The sequence below is a fragment of the Diabrotica virgifera genome, chromosome 1, assembly GCF_917563875.1.
Source record: "Diabrotica virgifera virgifera chromosome 1, PGI_DIABVI_V3a".
Classification (NCBI taxonomy): Eukaryota; Metazoa; Arthropoda; class Insecta; order Coleoptera; family Chrysomelidae; genus Diabrotica; species Diabrotica virgifera.
Window position 1 is genome coordinate 219128115 of NC_065443.1, and position 18198 is coordinate 219146312.

Sequence of the window (18198 nt, forward strand, 5' to 3'; positions counted from 1 at the left end):
GTAGAAGTGATTCCTGGCATCCTCCTTTACAACACCTGATAGGTTTCAAAAATTCCTGAATTATATCCTGAAATCGACCTATTTTTAACCCACAGCCTGGGGTATTACAGCCAACTATTTTTGCTTAAGTCCCTGGTATCAACGTGTTACACTTACATGTTTACGCAATAATCTGTTTCAGAAATTATTTTAAGTAAGTTTCTTTAAAATATAACTGATATATTTATATTGAGTATCTCACTGTGAGTGATCTATTACACGTATCTGCCAATATGAATGGATTTGACATCTGAAAATTTAGCTGCATAAGTTTTCGATAGTGAATTTTTAAATAAAAATATTTGTGGACACGAGCTATTTCCGGTTATATCGGAAAGTGTTATCGATTTAACGTTATTTGACTTTTTTCAAAATAATAGATGATTTTGAAGACTTGATAAAAATTTAAAATATCTGAAAAACAGTAAAAGCTAAAAAATTTACGGTGCTACCATTGCGTAGAAGGAAATTTAATATTTTATATGCGCAAAACTCTACATTTCATGTTATTATTGGCGGGAATTTTTAAATTTGAGGTAATTATCAATTTATTTATTATGAAAGAATGAACCAAATTACTCAAGTGCCGTTTCCTGGCTTTTACAAAAAAAGCTAAAGCAAATCCTATTTAATCAAACACCGTTCTGTGAAAACAGCAAAAATAAATAAAAAAAAATGCCTTAAAAACTTGAATTATGTACACCAATAAAAAACTGTAAAAACTACATACCTTTTTATGGCCTCTAGCAGATTGTGTATTCTTTCTTTGAGAACGATTTTTGGTGGAAATCAAAACATCAATATTTTTTAAGTAATAATATAATTATTATTACAACCAAACTGTGGCTAATCCCATATAAACATAATATGCCACAAGGCAACGGTTTCAGAACCTTGTTAAAAACTTTCAATAAAGATGTTAGTTTCCGCTTTTTAGATGTTCATAATCGAATGATTCAAGCAATAACTTCAAATTCGACTTATTTTAATAACACCGAGGCGCTTTAACTTTATTATCACAACTCAACAAACAACAAAACAAATAACACAAGTAATAACTATAAAAGATCCACAGTTTGCAAAAATATAGGTTTTTTCTCGGCAACATTTGCTTATGAGTTTGTCCATAAATGAGATTTACCGTCAACATTAAGTGACAATAAATACCTCTAAAATTACTAACTTTACGTAATGAGATCTGTAATAACTTTTGAACAGTAATTTGTTTCTTATTTTAATGAAGTCATAAAACAGATAGTTTCATTTAAAATATTTGACTTACACTGAGTTAAAATTAAAAAAAAGTGTAATATATTGTATAACAGTGTAACATTATTAAATGCACACTGTATGAACAAATTATTATGTAAGAGATTATGTTTTCCACATAGATGAGCTTTCAATGTTTGTTTTTATGGTTTTTTCGCATTTGTTAATTCCTTTTGACTTTGTAGGCTGGTTTAAAACCCAATATATTCGATAATATGTTAGCCATAATGGAAAAATACGCGTACAATTTGGAGGGGCTAGTCCAAGAAAGAACAAATCAATTAACGGAAGAGAAGAAGAAGACAGATGCACTTTTGCATCGAATGCTACCCAAGTAAGTATCTTTAAAATATTCCACAAAAAATCATTCAATACTTCTCCTTATCACTAGGGACTCTGTCTACTAATATTTACTACAAGAGTGCTGTTACACGTATTGACTCTTACTGAATATTATTTATATTTTAGACACTAATTATTTAAAAACACGAGGAACACGAAAAGACTCAGATACAAAGTTTACTGTAATAAAACAATTAAAAATAATTGAAATAAAATAATAAACAATATTTTAAACCGAAGACTTTTCGTCAAAAGAAACTGCTTTCTGGTTGCATCCTGAATCACCAGCTTTAACAATTTATAAGCACGGAGACTACAAATATAGAAGAAAGCAGAAAGAACACGGTCACGTAACTACTCTGTTTTCGTCTAGGAAAAGAGCCAAAAGATAGTTTCGAGTAATTGCACATTTGAGACGGTTTTGCATCTCAAAGGTGGAATTATTGCATCGCGGTAATTTTCGGCAGGCTTCTTGATCTTTGATTCACGGTTACGACAGCATAGCTCTACCGATGACGCATGAGATGCAAAAATAGCTATCTGGATATGGTGGTACAACGCTGAATCAAATAAAAACAAAAACTGCCTTTCCCCCTCCCCCACTAACTATTTATTTTGAATTGACTTTATTCATTGTTTTTCCAAATTACATCTAAATAAATGAAAACACTGAATTTATATTCTTTAATTACAAACTTATTTAATTAATAATAAAACAACTAATAATAAAGAACAAATAACTAAAAACTCACGGGTAATAATTTATAATAGCTTATCGAATACAATTTATTTGACCGCGTTACAAAAATCGATACCGTTTACCGTTTATCATAGACTGTCCAAATAATAACAAAATAGCGGTTTTTATAACTATCAGTGAAATATCTAAAGGTAAACAAAACACGTTTAAAATAATTTACTCGTAAAATCTTCAATTTTTCAGAATCAAACGAACATCATAAATCATTGTATAAAATGATCTGTTTACAAATTCGAATTATAATAAATAGGCCTGAATATTCGGTGATATGATAGCGCTACTAGCGTCACAGAATATTGATAAAAGGCTAGGGGTGGCGCACCAATTGATGAAACAATGTGGGAACACAGCAGTCTCGGACAAGTTCAACTCTGAGGTGATAATCCCAATAAGAAAATTTTCTGATTTGCATGTTCTTAGGATGGGAGGAGTAGGACAGTAAGATTAAAGGAGATCTGGGGAAATGATTAGGCAGCAATGCTCTGTAAGAGGCTCCATAAAGGGAATTTATATTGTTATGATACAATATAGAAACTAATGGAGAAATGTAATTAGTGAAGCCGACACCTCTTTGCCATATCCCGCTTAGGGACGAAGGCAAACAGAATAACAAAGATTGTTTCCATTGATAAATATTGAGTACTATAAAATGCAGAGTGTGCATGTATCATAAGTAGGCCAAATATATGAAAGCATGTTTTGATAACAGACATGATAAGGTAGGTCAAATAAAAGAAAGAGGAGATTTTCCTAACTAGAACTACCATTAACTATTAGTTATTACATTATAAATTATGACTAAACCAATTTTGCTTACATGGACGTACGTATATTTAATCAAAAATGCGTGTTAATGTTTTTGACATTACTTCTCAGATATTACCAAAATTAAAATCAAAATTAAAAATCCTCAGATATTACATAATTATTATATTCTTAGCTGAAAGTGCCTCGTAATAGAATCTGTTTTTTTTTATATTTCAGGACTGTTGCTGATTCTCTTAAAAAAGGAGAAAAGGTTGAAGCAGAATCCTTCGAATGTGTTACCATATATTTTAGTGATATTGTAGGATTTACAGAACTGTCAGCTGTCAGCACACCGCTTCAGGTTATTGATCTGCTGAATGATCTCTACACTTTATTTGACTCAATAATATCCCACTATGATGTATACAAGGTAAAAAATAACTCGTTTATTATGTGATTCCCGTTTTTAGTTGTAGAAAAATTGGAAATTAAATAATTAGTAAAATTTCGAATTAATACGCAATTCAAACAGGAGCCAAAATTGAAAAATAAAAATTTTAATTGGTCAATTTTTGTTTTTTATTCTTATTAACACATTTATATTAGGTCCATCCTCTAATAATAATTTTGTTTACCGTTTCTTCTCTTTCTATTTTTCTGCTCATTCGTAACTCTGGATCCAAGGAAGCGAGAAATATTATAAAAAATATTTTTGTTTTTTTAAAAGGATAATAATTAGGAGTCGGATATTAAGTCGGAGATAGATGGATCACCGGTATAGACGATGATCGAATAATTTGCTGCACACTCCACAGCAGCTCAGCTGTCAGTGTGTTGAGTTATTGTTCTTAAGTACTGAACGAAATTTGTTCTATTAAAGAATAAATGAACAATGCAATAGAAAAACATCTAAAAGTATTACCCAGAAATAACAAACAGGAATGGATGACAGATGAGATTTTACAGTTAATGGACAAACAAAGAGAATCTAAAGGAAACGATGACCAGGATGGAGAATACAAAAGACTAAATAGAATAATTCGAAAAAAAATAGCCACAGCAAAAAGAAGTGGCTGGAAACAAAATGCGTCGAAATAGAAGAACTGCAACACAGGCACGATTTTTTTAATTTACATAAAAAGGTAAAAGAGTTTACATCAACTACCAAACGAACAACTTTTCACGCCATGCTGAACACGGATGGTAAACTGCTAGAATCAACGGAAGATAAACTGAAAGAATGGGAAAACTATATTAAAATTATTTTTCATGACATACGAGAAGAACCAAAATTGGAAAATAACAACGAAGGACCAGCAATTCTGAAATCTGAAATTATAAATGCCATTAATCAACTCAAAACAAATAAAAGCCCAGGTCCAGATGGAATATAGGTACCCAGAAACGTTGAAAATAATCAGCGAAGAAAATATCAAAATATTTGTCCTTTTATTCAATCGCATTTATAATGCAGGTAAAATACCCCAAGACTGGCTAGAGTCAATATTCATTCCGCTACCGAAAAAGCCAAACCCACAACACTGCAATGAGTTCCGTCTGATAAGCCTTATGAGCCATGCAGTAAAAGTCCTAAAAAGTCCTACATAATCGTATCTATAGAAATTGCGAAACAATCATCGGAGACGATCAGTTTGGACTCAGAGCCGGCATGGGAACGAGAGAAGCCCTCTTCAATTTATTAGTTCTCGCGTAAAAATGCTACGATTAACAGAAAGATAGATATATTTATATGCTTTATAGACTTCTAAAAAGCATTTGATAGAGTAAGATACGACCTACTATTAGAACGTTTGCAAGAAGTCGGTTTAGATGGAAAAGACATCAATTTACTAAAGAACTTGTACTGGAACCAAAACGCCAGAGTTAGGATCGAAGGTTCCACATCCTCAGAAGTAGAAATTAGGAGTGAAGTTAGACAGAGTTGTGTTTTGTCGCCTGTGCTGTTTAATCTTTACTCCGAGTTTCTATTTAAAGAGGCACTGGAGGACTCCAAGGATGGAGTCAAGGTGAATGGTGTAAATATCAACAGCATCAGATACGCCGATGATCCGATGTTGATTGCGGATTCCGACTTGAATCTACAACGACTCATCGACAAGACCAACTCGACCTGTGAGCAATTTGGTATGAAAATAAACATTAAAAAAACCAAGGTGATGCCATTCCGAAAAAACCAAAACGTACCTCAACCTTGCACAATAAATGGGCACATTTTAGAACAAGTCAATACATTTAAGTACTTGGGACGTTGGATCGATTGCAGCCTAAATCCTGATCTAGAAATAAGATCGAGAATAGAAAAGGCCAGAAAATCTTTCGAAAAAATCAAAAAACTACTTTGTGATTCTCGAATAAAACTCGAAATTCGACTACGTTTACTCAAATGCTACGTCTGGTCGACTCTTCTCTATGCAGTTGAGACATGGACCTAAACATCAACCGTAAATAAGTTGGAGGCCTTTGAAATGTGGATCTACCGGAGAATTCTCAAAATTTTATGGACATCGCATACCTCAACCGAAGAAGTGCTGCATAGAATAGGCAAAGAAAGACAACTTTTCAACACAGTGAAAGTTAGAAAAACATCACACCTAGGCCACATACTGAGAAATAATAATTACCAATATGCTCAACTAATAGTGAAAGGAAAGATCGAAGGAAGGAGAGGCCTAGGAAGAAAAAGACTATTGTGGCTCAGAAACATCCGACAATGGACAAGGCTAAATTTTGAATAGCTAATAAGAATGTTGTTCTGAAGCTATTTTCTTGTGGCATTTTTACAACTTTAACTAATGGGAAATAAGCCACAATATTATTAAAAAATGATTTTCATTAACGTTTCGACGCCCAAATCGGGTGCCGTTGTCAAAATACAAAATACTATTAACATAAACAAAAATGTTGTTGCTTAGTAAAAAAATTCTTCTAATAATTTATTTAATTTAACTCATTTATATCGGCAATTCAGATACATATGATACATTTTAAAGTAGAAGACTTTAAAATGATATTGCCAATATTTATGAGTTGCATTCCTGGGACGACTTTACTGAAAGATAGTTCATTGGATTACATGAAATCAACACCAACTCAAGAATATCCGTCACAAAAAATCATAGCATGTGATCTGTCTTTAAAAAGACAACCACATGCAACGGTGACATTAAAATTCTCGCGTTAGAGATCTCATAGTAAATCACGAGGGAAAACCAGGAAAAACCTCGTGATACTATCCCGACATCGTAAGTATTTGGTCTTACATTTAATTTACTCTCAAAATTAATACCAAATTCTGACTTTACTATAATTTTGTTTAAATTATAAATAATATCAATAATACATGGATATATAAGTAATATTAAAATATAAAATATGTACTAACTTGACTATTGACTTACTAATTGTGGTATTTTCTTTCTATTGACTTCCTCTTTCAGTATGGGTATCCACACCGCTGCATTCCACCGAGGAATTTGCGACACAATTGGTTTCGTTTAGCATAATTAGAGCCGCTTCTTTGATTTTTCTCTTTTTACTATCTGTTTCTTTTAATGTTTTTTAATGAATTTTAATGTCACTGTTGCATGTGGTTGTCTTTTTAAAGACAGATCACATGATATGATTTTTTTGTGACGGATATTCTTGAGTTATGGTTGATTTCATGTAATCCAATGAACTATCTTTCAGTAAAGTCGTCCCAGGAACGCAACTCATAAATATTGGCAATATCATTTTAAAGTCTCCTACTTTAAAATGTATCATATTATGTATCTGAATTGCCGATATAAATGAGTCAAATTAAATAAATTATTAGAAGAATTTTTTTACTAAGCAACAACATTTTTGTTTATGTTAATAGTATTTTGTATTTTGACAACGGCACCCGATTTGGGCGTCGAAACGTTAATAAAAATCATTTTTTAATAATATTGTGGCTTATTTCCCATTAGTTAAAATTAGCTAATAAGAACAGCTGAAGACAGAGAAGAGTTTGCAATAATTGTAGTAGTCAACCTCCATTGAGGAGACGGCACTTTAATAAGAAGAAGACGGAAGGCTGCTTATTCTTTGTCATGATTTTCAGTGTATTTTAGAAAAAACTTAGGTTGTTTCGTTTGGACAGTTGAATTTTATACTAATCTTCTTAAAATGATTTGACATCAATGCTATAACTACATTGTGCACCTAGCTATAATACTAATCTACACGGACTAGTGAAATTTGAAATAGTTGGACCAATTAAAAAACCTAGGATAGTTGGACCATATATCCTACTAGAGTTTAACTATACTTTTAAATTAAATATTACTTATAAAAAACCTATTTAATAGAAGAATCCAAAGCAGGCAAAAATATCCGCAAAATCTGTCTATGTAAATACTGATTTATTTTTTGATGGGATGAAAATCTATTTAACCCAAGAAGACCCTCAGAAAAAAATGATCCTTCTGGACAATGAACAATAAACATCGTATACTAATTGCTGTGAAATCCTGTAGATTGCAGAAAATAATGAAATAATTTTGATGAGTATTCCTCCCCACACCAGCAATCGGCTTCATCAAGCATTAAATCATTTCTCTTTTAGCTTTTTTTAAGTACCTCAAAATTAACTATCATTCTACTTGCGCTACATGATCAAACATCCTTCAAGAAAGACCGCATGCGATAGTTTGGTACGCTTCTTAACAGCTTCGGGAAAATCATCAAATATAGAAAATGGAATTAGTGGTTTTAAAACCTGTGAAATTATTCACTGGGAACCTGAAGTAATATTAGAATATGATTTTTAGTTAGAATCCAGACTCCAGGCCTCAATACACATCTCTTTTTTTTTTCAAAAATTATGACTGGAATCGCTATTGATGGTACTAGTAGCTCAATAAACGATATTAATTCTTGTAACTCAAGAGCTATGAAGATATTCCTGTCCCTAGATCATCTAAACAATACGTAATAAGCCCATAGACCTATCTGAAGATGTAACCCCCTTGAAGATATTGGACAAAATACATCCGGTGCCTTGTGGCAATAAAGTTCAGACTTTGAAAAGATAATCTCCAACCATAGCAACAGTTTTCAACTCTCCAAAAAAACATAATATTCTTGGCTTGTGAGCCCATAGGCTAAAACGGGCGGTATAGTAGAAAATAAAAAAAAATAATTAGCTATTTAGAAATTTAGCCCTCCCTCCGCCCTCCGTCTTAAACATGCTGAATCTGGCACTACTTACTTGTCAACATATCTTCTTCTTCTTTTAGTGCCTATTCGTTTCGAATATTGGCGATCATTCTGGCTATAATTATTTTATTAACTGGTGTTTAAATAGATTAGTTGTTGTTGTGGAGAACCATTTCCTCAGGTTCTTTAACCACGATATTCTTCTTCTCCCAATTCCTCGCTATCCGAATACTTTATCTTGAAGAATTACCTTCAGTAATCTGTATTTAGTGCCGTTTCTCATTATGTGTCCGAGATATTATAACTTTCTCCTTATAATCGTATGCATCACCTCTCTTTCTTTGCCCACTCTTCGTAATACGGTCTCGTTGGTTATCTTGTCCGTCCATGATATCCTTACGATTCGCCTGTACAGCCACATCTCGAAGGCTTCAAGTTTTTTCTCCATTGCTTCAGTGAGTGTCCAGGATTCAACTCCGTAATACAATATTGAGAAGATATAACATCGTAGGAGCCTTATTTTTATCTCCAGATTAAGGTTGTGTCTTTTAAAGAGTTTGGCCGTGTTATTGAATGCACTCATAGCCTTGTTTATTCTACATTTTATTTCTTGTGAGTGATCCCATTGTTCGTTTACTATTGTTCCAAGATGGTTATACTGTTTTACTCGACTAATACACCACTGGTGTATTATTGATAAGTAGTTGGGCGTCTTTAATTTTATTTTTGCTGATGATCATATATTTAGTTTTTGATATATTTACTTGAAGTCCAAATCTTTTACTTACTTCATTTACTTTGTTTATTAGTTGCTGTAAACTGTTCAAATTGTCTGCAAATATAACGGTGTCGTCTGCATAACGGATGTTGTTTAGGCGTTCTCCATTCAGAAGTATTCCATGTTTGCAATTTTCCAAGGATGCACTAAATATTTCCTCTGAATATAGGTTAAATAATATAGGTGAAAGTATACAACCTTGTCTATCGCCTCGTAGAATCTGGATCGCTTCCTTTGGTTCATCTCCGTCCAAGATTCTTTCTTATTGTGGGTGATCGGTTCCAGTATAAATTTTGTATTATACGTCGATATTTATCATCCATTTGGGCTTTTGTTAGAACGTCCATCATTTTTCGGTGTTGAACTGTATCAAATGTTTTTTGGTAGTCCACAAAGCAGGTGTAAATATCGTAAGTCATAAGTCATAATATCGCAAGTCAACATATACAATCTCTAATTATTTGTGTCCATATAATTCCATATTTTCAAAGGCGCCTCCTATTACGTAACTTTGATAATATTAATACCTTTAATATTTTAGGTAGAAACGATAGGTGATGCTTACATGGTAGTCAGTGGTCTTCCTATCAGAAACGGAGACCGACATGCCGGAGAAATTGCTTCCATGGCTCTGCATTTGCTCAGCAAAATCAAGAAATTCGAAATTAAATACAGACAAGGTGAATTACTTCAACTTAGGATAGGAATACATTCAGGTAAAGAAATAATTAACACATGTATTTTTGTTGCAATTGTTGCGACATCGTCTGCAATTAATTTTTTGGTATTCGGTTGGGGGTCAATCCATGCCAAGTGGTCCAATATAAATTAAGTTGGTTGCTTGACTATTAGGGTGGTTCGAAAAAACTTTTTTTCTTATTTCAGATCGCTATAGTGCGCAAAAGTTGCCATTGGTATAGACTTGAAAAAAGCACTAATTATTATTTTTTTAAATTTATCTTCCGGTCGCGCAATGCCATCGAAGTTAGCAAAAATTGTGAAAAACCTTAATTTTTCAAATTTTTTTTTAACAGGTCAGATGGTTTCAATTGCGTTCCTATAACATGAATTAACTACTAAAAGTATGTAAAATCAATATAAATGCACTTATTATACATTTGTTTCATATATTCAGGTCGCGCAACCTAATACAAAATGAGTAAAATTAGTAGTTTTTGCAAAATTTCAAACTTTGGCTGTTTAGTACAATTTAATCATACGACTTTTAGAGATGCTATAGTTAAATTCAATTACAATAATATATTTAAAATCCAAGCATCTAAAATACATTTTTGCACGATTGATCATTTTTGACTGTTTACCGTGAGAGATTTTACGTCAGTAGGTGACATTTACTAGCAACTCGACGGTAAGTAATCCAACTCGACGGTAAGTACTCCAACTCGACGGTAAGTAATTCACTTACCGTCGAGTTAAAAAATCTCTTCATTTTAATTTATTTTTTGAAATAATAAATAATACTAACGAATTATTTATTAATATTGAAGCCTATGGTACAATTTGTTAATTTTTCTCTTCAAATACGAGATCAAAGTTGAAAACTTGGAAATATCAATGCCATCATAAAGAAAAACGGTGGATTTAATCATTGAATATTCTGCCCAGAGGCTTCCAGGAGCTTTCAACTGCATATGTCTTTGAACGAAATATGCCAATAGAGTCTTTTCTTCGATTCTTAAACTCTTGCCTTCGCACCATTTTTTAAAACTTTGGTAGGTATTTTGATAACGGATTTTGGATTTTTCGGGAATAATTGCGGAACACCCTTCTTCCCAAGCCCGTTCAATTTCTTCAAATTCACTTTCGCTCATATTTTAATTTATAATAATTAAAATTGTACTTAAAATTATTGACAACTAAATAAAAACTCAATTCTCCATTGTTGTTATGCACCCTAGTTACTACCTAACAACCAAAGTATCTATCTTGATAAAATGAATGAAACTAGTCAATATGACGAAAATGTTTAATTTTATAATTTATAATGTTATCAATCGTGCAAAAAACGTTATAAGCATGTCGAACGTTAAGGGTAACCGATCTCAGACAATAATTGGAGTCTCGCTCCGCTCCTCCTTTTGCAATTGTCTTCCATCGGTATAAAACCCTTACCGTTCTCCATACTTAATATACTATTTGATATTCAAGTGGAATTAGGTCGCGCAGCTTCGTTAAAAACAGCACACTACCGAGAGGCGAATGCCAGCGAAGCTCGCGCAACCGCAAATAGAGATACATGCGGGAAGACCTCTACAATGGAATATTTGTCTTCTCCATTACAACGAACTGCCATTCCGCCACCTTTTACAACACTTAGATGGAAATACAACAGGCACTATAGGATATCCGGACCGATTGGAAAGGCCCTACCTGATTGTGAAAGACTACCAGTTGTTGTTGATTTTAATCGTTAGCATCGCTGAGTGGTGCAATGATGTGGTTCTAATATAGCCGTCTCTGGAACTGTGTGCACACACTTTACTTGAAGCTACGGTCACTAGTTTAACGCATCTTTCAACTGCCTGTGTATGGCATGGCAAAATATCTATACTCATAACAGGCTTGAAGTCATTGCTCACATACTGTTTTATCTCTTCATTAGTCAATGTTCTTAGCAGTAGAGGGGATTCAGTGTACTGGTGTTCCATTTGATAATTTCGTAATACTATCTAGCCTCAAAGCTTAAGTTTGGTGGTTTAAAGATTCTGATAGAGTCACTTTCAGATATTGCTTGCTTTTCCTTCATGATACGCCTAAAGCCCAGCTCTCGGATATGGTTTCTGTCATCAGTTGCCATAGCCAAAAGTAAATTTTCGGGATGGGCAAAGTAAGCATTCCGTTGTAAAACGGGATCAACAACTTGAAGAAGCTCTTCTGGTAATTACCTTGAATATTCAATGATTTTGTAATCATGTCTGGGCCCATTTGTGAATTTGTGGTTTATTTTTGTGGCAAACCACATAGGCATATTATAACATTTGAGAATGAAAGTGACAATCTCTCTCAGATTTTCAGATGGGTTGGACACACTGTTGTAGAAACGCAAAACTCGGTTTGCAGTAGTAAGCCATCTTGAATGTGACGTTGGGATAGGATCACGTACCCACTACAAAGTCTTCTGAACAATGTCCTGACTTGATGACTTCTGATATCTCAAGAAAGTACAATTATTGGTGCTTGCTAAGAATACGCTTGCCTACTTTTGGAATCTCACAATCAATAGGATTAAAATCAATAAGTGGTAGTCTTTCACAATCAGGTAGGGCCTTTCCAATTGGTCTGGAATATCCTATTGAGCCTATTGTATTTTCATCTAAGTGTTGGAAAAGTGGTGGAATGGCAGTTCGTTGTAATGGAGAAGACAAATATTCGATTGTAGAGGTATTCCCACATGCATCTTTATTTGTGGCAGCGCGCGCTTCGCTGGTATTCGTCACTTTCGGCTTGTCTCTCGGTAGTCTGCTGTTGAATATCAAAATTTGTCTTATATGCTTGGATTTTAAATATATTATTGTAATTCAATTAAACTATACCATCTCTAAAAGTCGTACGATTAAATTGTACCAAACAGTCAAACTTTGAAATTTTGCAAAAACTACTAATTTTACTCATTTTGTATTATGTTGGGCGACTGGAAGATATGAAACAAATGTATAATAAGTGCATTTATATTGATTTTACATACTTTTAGTAGTTAATTCATGGTATAGGAACGCAATTAAAACCATCTGGCCTGTTAAAAAAATATATGAAAAATTAAGGTATTTCACAATTTTTGCTAACTTCGACGGCATTGCGCGACCGGAAGACAAATTAATAAAGAAATAATAATTAGTGCTTTTTTCAAGTTTATACGAATGGAAACTTTGTGCACTATAGCGATCTGAAATAAAAGAAAAAGTTTTTTTCGAACCACCCCATTGACTATTTTTAATATTTCTTATTTTTCTACCTTTTAAACTTCAGTCTATAGAGACTACAGAATTCCATTTATTTTATTTAAAAAAAATTTAGTTTGTCGATGACTAGAAATTTATATTGATTGTGAAATCTGGTGAAAATAAATTAATTTTTATTTCATTAGACAGTTTATTTGAATTTTAATTACCCTACCCACAAACGCTCAAATTTTGACCATTTTGATTTTTGACCATTTTTCAGGCCTGTAACTCCTATATGACGTAAGTCTGCAACTTCAAATTTTTACTTCTTATTCTACTTGCTTGGGGCTAACATGCAGCCAAATTTCAAATTTTTTCATTCGTGCCCATCAGGGATATAAAGGGTCAAACTTTGAGATTTTTCAAAAAATTACATTTTTGAATTTTTTTTTTAATTTACTTAAGTCTCAAAGCTCAAACTTTTTTTATTTAAAGTATGTATCTCTTTTCCAGAAAAAAAATACAAACCATTATCGGCTTGCCTTATGCTGTTAAAATAATTCTGAAAATGGAATTTTATCAGTTTACCTTTTCAAATTTTGAGGTTCATTTAAGGCCTTAAGGGTAATTTGAAATTAAATAATGCCACATGCAATTTTTTTAGAGTACACATTTCTAAAAAGTTTGTTTTTTGATTTATTGTTCTATGACAAACCTCAGTAAAAATATTGGCTAAAGAACGAAGCCATGTTTTCCGTGAACATGATCGACACGCTTTAACAAAAATGGCCGTCATCGGCAAACCAAATTTTTTAAAAATAAATTGAATGCAATTTTATACTCTCTATAGACTGAAGTTTAAAAGGTAGAAAGATAAAAAATATTAAAAATAGTCAAGCAACCACCTTTGGACCACTTGGATTGTATTGACCTTTGGGTTAAAAAAATTTAAAAAAAATTGTTACAAGGAAAATAAAATGAAAAAATAGGTGATCATAAATTAAAATATTATCAATTAATCTCTTAGCATTCTTCGTGCTTCATATCTTAATTATAAAAAAAATGACATTAAAAAACAGAAAAGGAAACATACATGAAGCAAAAAAGTCACACTAAATAAAATGTTTTGTCAAAGAAAAAAATATTCCTAGAACTATCTTAAAAGATCAAAAAGACTACTTATTGAAAATATCATTGCCTATCCTTTAAATAATAATTAAATATGGTGCTTTGCGCTCTGGGAAGCCAACAGAAGGGAATACTTCTTATAGAGCGTAATTCAGTCCATTCAAATGTTACATTTTTAGCAATTTATTTTTTTTGGTGTGTGGTGGGGATAAGTATAAGCTTAAGTGTAAGTTTATGCGAACTTGTCCCCCCGTCCTCCATCTTTGAAAAAGAGTTGCCAAGTTATATGTCTGCTATTATTTTTGAATTTTCTGTCATTATCCAGGCTAGGTACAGGATCAAATTCAGTATCCGACGTATATATTTGTACAATAACGGGTGTTATGGTAGGGGAGCCCAAGCGGGGATTTTTGCAGTTACTCGAGCGCGTCAGATTATCGTATGGGGAGAAACGTGGTACCCTGCAGATGTACTTTTACCATATATTGGCTCTTAACACAGGGGAGTTCGTTCAAGTAGGCCCGAAAAAAAAATCTATCCTTAAAAATACTCGAAAGTGTCAGATTAAGATAAGGTAAGTTAAGTACATGCAAAAGAGTGTATATTTCAAAAATCTGACTATTTCAGCGGGGCGTACGGAAATGGGCGAGTCAAAAAGTTTCACAAAGAAAAACGAATATTTCGCGAAATGAATATTAGATCGAAAAACAAGAAACTTCGTGTTCAATATTTTTCAAAAATCTATCGAAGGATACCAAACATGACCCCCCACGAAGTGGGGTGGGTCATAAAATTAAATTCCAGCAATAAAATTACTGGTAAATAATTTTCCTTGTATTTTGCTAATTATCCCAGAGTATACAGGCTGTACGGGTCGTCCAGCGTACCATAGCTGGAGGGCCAGCGTACCATCGTGGAGGATGGGGTACACGCCATTTTTACAATGTTCACACCCAAACTCCATTGCCTGATCTGTCAAAACTTGCTTAAATCCAAATACATAATAAATAAATAATATAATTTTTCCTTTATTTAATTTAAATAAGTGTATAGACACCTAAGGTTTATTATGATATTTATACCGCAAGCTAACCTCTCGCGTCAAGAGTTTGAATGACGCTCTCGCATTACGATTTTGAATAACGCCCAATACGACTTTACATCCGACAAAATTCCATACGGAAAAATAAGAATTATTCACTTCAAAAAATACATTAGGAAATAATCAAAACAAATATTTTATTTTCGCTCTCCTGTAAAATTGTAATATTTTGAGTTGTTACGGTTTAGACTGGTATGTACGAAATATACTTTATATTTTATTTTAGGGCACGTGGTTGCAGGTGTAGTTGGTTTAAAAATGCCAAGATACTGTCTATTCGGTGACACAGTCAACACGGCCTCAAGGATGGAAAGCTCCGGGGATGCATTCAGAATACACATATCACATGATACTTTTATGTTATTGCAGCGATTAGGAGGATATTGCTGTGAAGAAAGAGGTGTAATTCCTATTAAGGTATGTCTGCATAATAAAATACTTTTAACACAATGGAGTAAGGTAATTAACCCTTTGTCTTTGAATGTTCAAACTCACTCTTCTCCCCTTCCATTTATTGTTATCCGATATTGCTGATCAGTAAATATAATTTTTTGTTGTGCAGCCATAACAATGGTACTGGAGAAATACACGTGGATCTTTAATGTGGTAGTTTCTTATAGCTTCTACGATCTTTTGCCTTTGACTAATATGTCAACTTTAATTGATAATGTTCCTTCACTTGTAGTATCAATTTCGATGATACAATATCAAATTTGGATAACGTGTTAGTAACTTCGGTTAATTTTTTTATAGGGTAAAGGTGAGATGCAAACATATTGGTTGGTGGGCGATGATCCAGCTCAAAGATTAGCTAGAATTAGGGAAGAAATTGTAGGTTCTACGTTATACAGCAGCATTAGTTCAGAAAGTAAGTAAATTGCATTACAATTTTTAATAATTTGATTTATTTATAAACATAAATTTTAACTTTCTTCTAGTAGAGATTTCCTATTCCTAGTTAGATATCTATCTGTTTTATTTTCCCGAAAATTTTTTGCTTACTTAGAAATCCAATGAAATTTATAAATTTAAGGTCATGTGAATAAAAATAACCAATTACAGCAACATTACTCTGATAACAGATCCTATGAACTTTTTTCACTACCTACGTTGTTACAGATACGCATGAATGTCACTTTTGAAGTTTCACATAAATTTAACATGTCACAAAATACATCGTCGTCAGTTATTGAAACTAACACGTCCGGGTCTTCGTTTAATTTTTCGAATTGTTCATTTACTAATTGTACCTTAAAATAAATAATTTTGCGAAATGTTAGGAAACAAGGAGTCTAATGCCCATAATCTTTTTGAAGTTTTTATTAACTACAGTTTGTCCCCGACCGGTTTGGACGTTTACAATTTGTACGCCATCATCAATCATCAGGCCCTTAGAATCTGAACAAAGCTAAAAAATAAATGAAGCTGTGTCAAAATACAGTTGCCCTAGGTTAAGTTTTAGGTGTTAGGTTTAACAATAGGTAATAAAACACAGAAGGTGTCACAAAGATGTTCGAATAGACCAGTACTAATCTGATGTTAACTGTTGTAGGCAGTATATGATGGGTGACTGATATCATATACTGACTACAACAGTTAACATCAGATTAGTACTGGTCCATTCGAACACCTTTGAGACACCTTCTGTGTTTTATTACCTATTGTTATACCTAACACCTAAAACTTAACCTAGGGCAACTGTATTTTGACACAGCTTTATTTATTTTTAGCTTTGTTCAGTTTCTAAGGATCTGATGATGACGTACAAATTGTAAACGCCAAAACCAGTCGCTTACAAACTGTAGTTAATAAAACCTTCAAAAAGGTTATGAGCATTAGACTCCTTATTTCCTAACATTTCACAATGTGCTCATACCAGCAGCTAGTTCATCATTTAAATAATTTTGTGTTTGTATTTATTTAAAAAAAAGCAAAACAATTTTCTTCCGCATAACCCTCAAATATTGAAAAATCCACTTCTGTGGACTTTCTTAGCAAAAACACTCATATATTAGTCAGAAATTGCAACTATCAAAATATTTATTAAACTGAGTGTCATAACGAATGCCAAATTTAATGAATTAATAACGAGGACATCAAATTCTAGCAAATTCATTCTTAATAATTTTACTGCTAGATACCCTAACCATATACAAGTGTACATGGATGCTTCAAAACAAAATCATGGAGTAGGCTGTGCTTTTTATATGCCAACACTTAATGTTGAAAAAAAATTCAAACTTAGTTCCATGACATCAATATTTTCCGCTGAAACTATAGCTATTATAAAATCATGCCAATACACCGACAACCATGACATCAAAAAATAAACATATTGTCTGACTCTTTACCAGTCCTAAAAAGTTTCTGTAGCCAACAAGATGCAAAATCTGTAAGCACTAATCCCTTTATAGTAGAATTAAAAATAGTAATATCTGACCTAACGAGTAGACAATTCAGTATAATTTTTACTTGGGTTAAAGCGCACATTGGTCTCCAAAATAACGAAAAAGTAGATCAGTTAGCGAAAGACGGTAGTCTAAACGGCGAGGAAATTTTAAATGATATTGGGCTACAATAATGCATATCGATAAGTAAAAATAATTTAAAGGTGGATGCAATGCAAAGATTGAAACAATATTGCGTAGGCCACCCGACAAATTACACACTTTTACATTTAGAGATCCCAACGCAGTACTGGCACAAATATCAAGATTTGTGGAGATGTGATATTGTTACCATTATGCTGTCTAAAATTTGGACATGCCTGTTTCCCGTCTCACTTGTTCAAAATTGGTTTGATAGAGTCTGATTTATGTGAAATGTGTAATATACCAAGCGATTTAAATCACACTTTTTTCGCATATAACTAGTTTAACATACATAGAAATTAACTGTACATTCAGCTAATGCAAGAAAACCTTTTCCC

The 18198-nt window shown here is 32.9% G+C and overlaps 1 protein-coding gene across 1 annotated transcript in view; it reads left to right on the forward strand.

Moving 5' to 3' along the window:
• Nucleotides 1-18198, forward strand: part of LOC114330024 (guanylate cyclase 32E) — a 965459-nt gene that overhangs the window by 924782 nt on the left and 22479 nt on the right. The window contains exons 17-21 of the mRNA XM_050647412.1: nt 1494-1642; nt 3395-3587; nt 9679-9853; nt 15496-15686; nt 16023-16137. Of these exons, the coding sequence (XP_050503369.1) occupies nt 1494-1642; nt 3395-3587; nt 9679-9853; nt 15496-15686; nt 16023-16137 (823 nt within the window). The remainder of the gene's footprint in view (nt 1-1493; nt 1643-3394; nt 3588-9678; nt 9854-15495; nt 15687-16022; nt 16138-18198) is intronic.